This window comes from Protomyctophum parallelum (genome assembly GCF_964188405.1).
Source record: "Protomyctophum parallelum genome assembly, chromosome: 20".
NCBI classification, from domain to species: domain Eukaryota; kingdom Metazoa; phylum Chordata; class Actinopteri; order Myctophiformes; family Myctophidae; genus Protomyctophum; species Protomyctophum parallelum.
The window spans coordinates 42,037,004-42,043,723 of NC_139718.1; the positions used below are offsets into that span (position 1 = coordinate 42,037,004).

The window sequence follows — 6,720 nt, forward strand, 5'->3', positions numbered from 1 at the left end:
TGTGTGTGTGTGTGTGTGTGTGTGTGTGTGGTGCGTGTGTGTGTGTGTGTGTGCGTGTGTGCGTGTGCGTGTGCGCCCCCCCCCCCCCCCCCCCCCCCTGCGCACGCCTCATGTGCAATTTGTGGTAAACAGGCAGCGAGGCTGAATATTCAGTGTGGTCGAATTCACGAGGAAAAGCTGCCTAGCAACACACGCACACACACACACACACACACACACACACACACACACACACACACACACACACACACACACACACACACACACACACACACACACACACACACACACACAGAGTGCTTTGTATGTATGTGTGTGTGTGTGTGTGTTTTGTCTCATAGAATTAAAGTGGACAGATAGATTGTTTCAATCAGATAATTTCTTTGACATTTGCAAAGGACACAAATAACAGTGCAGACCAGTAATAATTATTACTCTGCTCTCTCTCTCTCTCTCTCCATTCACAAGATTGGGGGAGGGTGACAGAGAGAGAGAGAGAGAGAGAGAGAGAGAGAGAGCTAACAAGTGCTACTGTCATCCATCTCTTTCAAACTGGCAGAACCATGTGCCCACGTCACCTAGCCAGTCAAGTGACGTCATTCACAGTGTGTGTGTGGGTGGGTTGGTGTGTGTGTGTGTGTGAGAGAGAGAGAGAGAGAGAGAGAGAGAGAGAGAGAGTGAGGAGGGAAAGAGGAGAGGGGGACACAAACAGAATTCCTCAGCCGGTCTAGAGGCAGGATGTGAGGAGATGAGACGCTCGCGCACACACATGCACATACACACACACTCAACAGGGCACGGCACACACGCGCGCACATTCATGCACACCCACAGGACACGACGCATCGGCTCCGCGCGCTGAGGAAGAAGCTGGAGCAGTCATTTACAAACGGCGACAACAACAACAACAGCAGCGGCAGCGGACGTAAGGAGAAAGGGGGAATATCTTTCTCTCTCTCTCTCTCTTAACCTCTCTCTCCCCGGTGGGGGAACGGAAACGAGAAGAAAACGCGCCATCCGTCGGGCCGTCGTCCGCGCGGAGCAGAAGAGAACAGCGCCGCCGCCGCCGCCAGCCGGCATGTCTTCCACGCAGGCGTCGTCGTCGCGGCGCCAGTCGTGCTACCTGTGCGACCTGCCCCGCATGCCCTGGGCCATGATCTGGGACTTCAGCGAGGCCGTGTGCCGCGGCTGCGTCAACTACGAGGGAGCCGACCGCATCGAGTTCGTCATCGAGACCGCGCGGCACCTGAAGCGAGCTCACGGCCTCCAGGACGCCGCCGCCGGCGGCAGGGCCGGCGGCGGCCCCGGGGGGCTGCCGCAGCACCAGACGTCCTTGGCCAAGAGCCACGCTCCCCCGGGGGGGATGCTCCCGGGGAAAGAGCCGACGGGGGCGGTCGGACAGCTCAACCACGTGGACGGAGCGGGGAAGCAGCCTCAGCAGCCCGGCTTGGACCGCTACTCGATAGGCTCCGACGGCCGAGGGAGGTTCGACTATTCCGTCGGGCCGCACGGCGGCGGCAGGCTGCCCAACGGCTTCTCCAAATCGGACGACGGGCCGCCGGAGCTGAACCGACAGAGTCCAAACGCGCGGAGCAGAAGTCACGGGCTCGTGGGGGCGGCGCCGGGCCAGCTGAACGTCCCGCCCAACCTGCTGCCGCAGACGCTGCTGAACGGACCGGCCGCGGCCGCGGGGATGGCGGCCCCGCACGCGGGCGTCTCGAGCCGCGGGGCTCCGCAGAGCTCCATGGTCGGGCCGGGCGGCGGCGGCGGTGGCGGCGCCTCTCTCTCCATGGCCTCGCAGGGACCGGCGGAGCCGGGAGGGAAGCGGCCGGGCTCGGTGTCCAGCACCGACCAGGACCGGGAGCTGAAGGAGAAGCAGCGGAACGCCGAGGTGCTGTCGGAGCTGAGCGAGAGCCTCCGGAGCCGGCAGGAGGAGTGGACGAGCCGGCCCAAGGCGGTGAGGGACACGCTGGTCACGCTGTCCAACTGCGCGCCGTTCGACGTGCGCTTCAAGAAGGACCACGGCCTGGTCGGCAGGGTGTTCGCCTTCGACGCCGCGTCCAAGCCGGGCCTGGACTACGAGCTGAAGATCTTCGTCGAGTACCCGAGCGGCTCCGGCACCGTCTTCTCCAGCGCGTCGGGGGTCGCCAAGCAGATGTACCAGGACTGCATGAAGGACTTCGGTCGAGGATTGTCTTCCGGGTTCAAGTACCTGGAGTACGAGAAGAAGCACGGCTCCGGGGACTGGAGGCTGCTGGGCGACCTTCTCCCCGAGGCCCTGCGTTTCTTCAAGGAGGGTCTGGGAGGGGACATGCTGCCGCAGCCGCACGTAGACGGCAGCTGTCCCCTGCTGCCCACCTCCCCGCCCATGCCCGGCACTCGCTCCCTGCCCGCCGGGGGCAGCGGCGGCCACAACCCGCGGACCGGCGGTAGGAAGCGCAAAGCCTCCCCGGAGCCGGACTCCGCCGACGGGGGTCTGAAGGCGAGCGAGGACCACCAGACGCAGCGGACACAGTGGATGAACAGCCAGTCCTCTCACAGTGGGGGAGGAGGAGGAGGGGGACCCCCGCCTCCTCTGGGGCCAGGAGGACATCCCAGCATCCACGCGCAGTCCCCCGAATCCTCCTCCTCCTCCTCCTCGGCCGCGGCGCAGCAGCAGCAGCAGCCGCCGCAGAACGGACAGTCCCCGATGGCGGCGCTCATGTCGGCGGCGGACACGCTGGGCCCCAACGCCTCTCCCAAGCAGGACCGGGACTCCGTGCACTCCACCACCTCGTCCTCCAGACACAACAGCAGCAGCCCCGTGTCGCCGGCCTCCGTGTCCGGCCAGCGGCGCCTGTCCTCGCGCAACGGGGACCTCGGCGGCGGCGCCCCGTCCCAGTCCGGCATGGACCACCAGCAGGCCCAGAACATTCCCGACTCTCCCACCATGGCCAACAACGGGCCCCTGTGCTGCACCATCTGCCACGAGCGGCTGGAGGACACGCACTTCGTCCAGTGCCCCTCCGTGCCCAGCCACAAGTTCTGCTTCCCGTGCTCCCGGGAGAGCATCAAGGCGCAGGGCGCCACCGGGGAGGTGTACTGCCCCAGCGGGGAGAAGTGCCCGCTGGTGGGCTCCAACGTGCCTTGGGCGTTCATGCAGGGGGAGATAGCGACCATTCTGGCGGGAGACGTGAAGGTAAAAAAGGAAAGAGACCTCTGATCGTACGAAAAGGAAAAAAAAAAAAAAAAGGAGAAAGAAAGAAAAAAAACTTTAATATTAGAAAATGCAAAACTCTTGGTATCCGATTTAGTAGAACATATTTGATTGAAAAGATGGGGGTCGCACACGAGAAACGGCTCCTTTATTTAAACGGCTATATTTATTTATTCCCATAATAGTACGTTTTTTTTTTCTTTTTTTTCTTTCTTATCTTATTCTCATAATACAGTCTCAACCTCTTTAGCTTCAAGGACCCTCGATTTGATATGCATTAGGCCACGGACCCCCCTTTTGATACCATTTATTTTATTTTCTTGTATTTTGTCATTTTGGTCCAGAGAATACCTTTTAATGTCCATGTACTTGCAGATATAGAGATTGTGGTCAAAACGAGGCTTCTGTACGTTCTCTAGGTGTGTTTGCCTGTACTGTACATGTAATATGAGGGTGAAGATCAACAGTAATTTAGCTGGGGACCCCCCATTGAGTGTCCCCGGACTCCACTTTGAGAACCTCTGCCTTTCATACTGTAGGTGGAATGAAGACTATGTGATACTGATACAATTGGCACGATAGACGGAATGTTGGCTTCCCTAAGCCCATTCTGACCTGAGATCAGATTCATACGAGGTTTCCGCCGGACACACACTGGTCTGATGAACCCATTCTGACCTGAGATCAGATTCTAAAAAATGTCAGTCGTTCTTCGATTTCTTTCAAAAAATAGCAGACCTACAAGCTCGTATCGCGCCACTCGGTGGCGCGATATGAGCTTGTAGATCTGCTATTTTTCAATAGCTAAAGCATAACATGATGCCAACACCAAAATGGGTGCCCGGTCAGAATCGGCTAATGGGTGATTACAGTGAAAGGAGGATCTTCAAGGCAAAAAAGGATCACTTCTTGTTTGTTTGTTGAGCAGACGACGTCTGGATCCTCACACAGGGTCATCGTGGGGTCAGTGTGTGCTAGTAGTGACCTAATGAAGGTCCTGTAAGGAGGATCCAAGACGTCCGTCTATACCTCATGAAATGCTCCTCCTTGACGGTGCGTGAGTTCCACCTCTTCGACCTCTTATATAGGCAGATTCTACAAAATGTCTTCTGCTGAATCCTAACAGTTTTCCCCGAGAAACGTATGTTGCTATTACAGTCAGTGGTTCTCAAACCTTTTCATGTCGAGAACCCCCAGAAAATGATAAGTATTTGGCCGCGAGCGTGGACCCCCCCTCCCCCTCCCCCCATCTCTAAAATATTTTGTGCCCAGGGACGCCCAGAAGCAAAGATTACAGTAAGACATTTGCACTTCAAAATGTCCACGTTTTTTTTTCTTCTTCTCAAAAATAGCAGATCTACGAGCTTTTATATCTGCTATTTTTGAATAGCCAAAAAACTTAATATGAATAAGAAAATAATCTAAAATGGCACTTATGCTTTCCTGGCCTTAATAATGGGCTCAATACTAGTTTATTTGGCCTATAGCGTCCACTGTCAATGTGCGCGCAATTCATTTGGTATGCTTTGATGATGACAAATGTTCCCAGGATCAGTTGATCAGTAAAGATTAGATCAGGGGTTCTCAACCAGTGGTCCGGGGACCATCCAGTGGTCCTTGAGGGGGTTCCAGGTGGTCCCCCATGCTAAATGATGGAGAGTTGGGTAACCAAAATGCAGTCTGGACCCTTTATTAGATCTTTAACTTCCAAGAGTGTAAAATTCAACCACATCGATCCTTATTAGGGCTCCACTTAGTTTCATTTTCACGCTCTCAAGAGTTAAAATAATTGTTCAACATCCGCACCACGTAATTTCTCCCAACGAAGATGTCTATACACAATTAGAGAATGTAGAATGATTGATATTTTGATCAACGTTTACCTGTCATCTTAAATCTCGGCTTAACCCATTCTGACCGGGCACCCATTTTGGTGTCGGCATCATGTTACGCTTTAGCTATTTAAAAATAGCAGATCTACAAGCTCATATCGCGCCACCGAGTGGCGCGATACGAGCTTGTAGGTCTGCTATTTTTGAAAAATCGAAGAGCGACTCACATTTTTTAGAATCTGATCTCAGGTCAGAATGGGTTCATCAGACCCAGTGTTTGTCCGGTGGAAACCTCGTATGAATCTGATCTCAGGTCAGATCTCGGCTTAAATCTCATCAAATGGTGGAATAAACAAAACACTGAATAAATACTGGACCTTGACATGAAAAGGCTTGAAATCCACTGGATTAGGTCATGTCAGTGACAAAGCTCACTGGTGTACAAAGTAGGCTACTCAAGTCAAAGTATAGATACTCCTGGTCGAATAAAACTCAACTACAGGTCAAAGTTGTTCAGTTCAAATTTGTACTTGGTTGTCGTAACATTGTGACATGGCATAAGGTGTTGAATTTTCATTATTTATTAAAAATAATAATAATAGTTATTTATTTTATCTTCTTGGGGGAGAACAAAACATATTGTATTGATAATATCTATCTATTTATATCAATTTTGGTCAAAGATATTGCGGGTTTTTGTCCAATATCGCCCCAGCCTTACTCTGTTGCCTGTGTTGATCTTTATCTATGAATGCCTGAGGTTCCCATAGCCTACCCAAGGTTTCTATTACTTATTTATTTCTTTGTTTGTTTTAGTTTAGTTAACGCATTCTGACCTGAGATCAGATTCATACGAGGTTTCCGCCGGACACACACTGGTCTGATGAACCCATTCTGACCTGAGATCAGATTCTAAAAATGTCAGTCGTTCTTCGATTTTTTCCAAAAATAGCAGACCTACAAGCTCGTATCGCGCCACTCGGTGGCGCGATATGAGCTTGTAGATCTGCTATTTTTCAATAGCTAAAGCATAACATGATGCCAACACCAAAATGGGTGCCCGTTCAGAATGGGTTAATATTCCTGTCAGAACTTTGAATACTCCGTGTCAGAATGAATGAACTAAATACGGCACAATGTCATGTTTAAAAAAACACAGATTATCTCATTTTATACTGACGTGAAACCATGCTGGGAACCTGACACATAAGAAAACTAACTATTCTCTTAGGCCTGACGTCAAAATTAAAATAATGTCTTCAGAGTCCTGACGGTTTTCTGAAAAACCTTATGTTTCTGTATCAGTGGTGCTCAATATTTCATGTCAAGGACCCCCAAAATGATATGTAATATGCCTCCGCCCCCCCCCCCCCCCCATCTGAAAATATGTTGTTCCAGGGACTCCCCCCAGAAGCAAAGATTTTAGTTAAAATGTTAATATTTGCGACACATTTTCACGATAAAAAAAAAAAAAACAGACCTATAAGCTCGTAGAGAGGCACTCGCTGCCGCGCTATGAGCTTGTAGATCTGCTATTTTCCAATAGCTAAAGTATAACATAATGCTTGAAACACCAAAATGGGTTAAAACAAAAAGGGATTACTGTTAAACGGTAAGGAGCTCTATGTGGGGACATGAGTCATTGCTACTATAGCCCAGTATGGAGTGTTTGTTCAGTACAACAGGAGTCTT

General features: G+C 51.9%; 1 protein-coding gene across 1 annotated transcript; it reads left to right on the plus strand.

Moving 5' to 3' along the window:
- Nucleotides 1-1,078: 1,078 nt before the first annotated feature.
- Nucleotides 1,079-3,202, plus strand: irf2bpl (interferon regulatory factor 2 binding protein-like; the record flags this gene model as incomplete). The annotated part of the gene is made up of 1 exon (XM_083791742.1): nucleotides 1,079-3,202. The coding sequence occupies one exon, from the start codon at nucleotides 1,079-1,081 to the stop codon at nucleotides 3,200-3,202; it is 2,124 nt and encodes a 707-aa protein (XP_083647868.1).
- Between the last annotated feature and the right edge of the window lie 3,518 nt (nucleotides 3,203-6,720).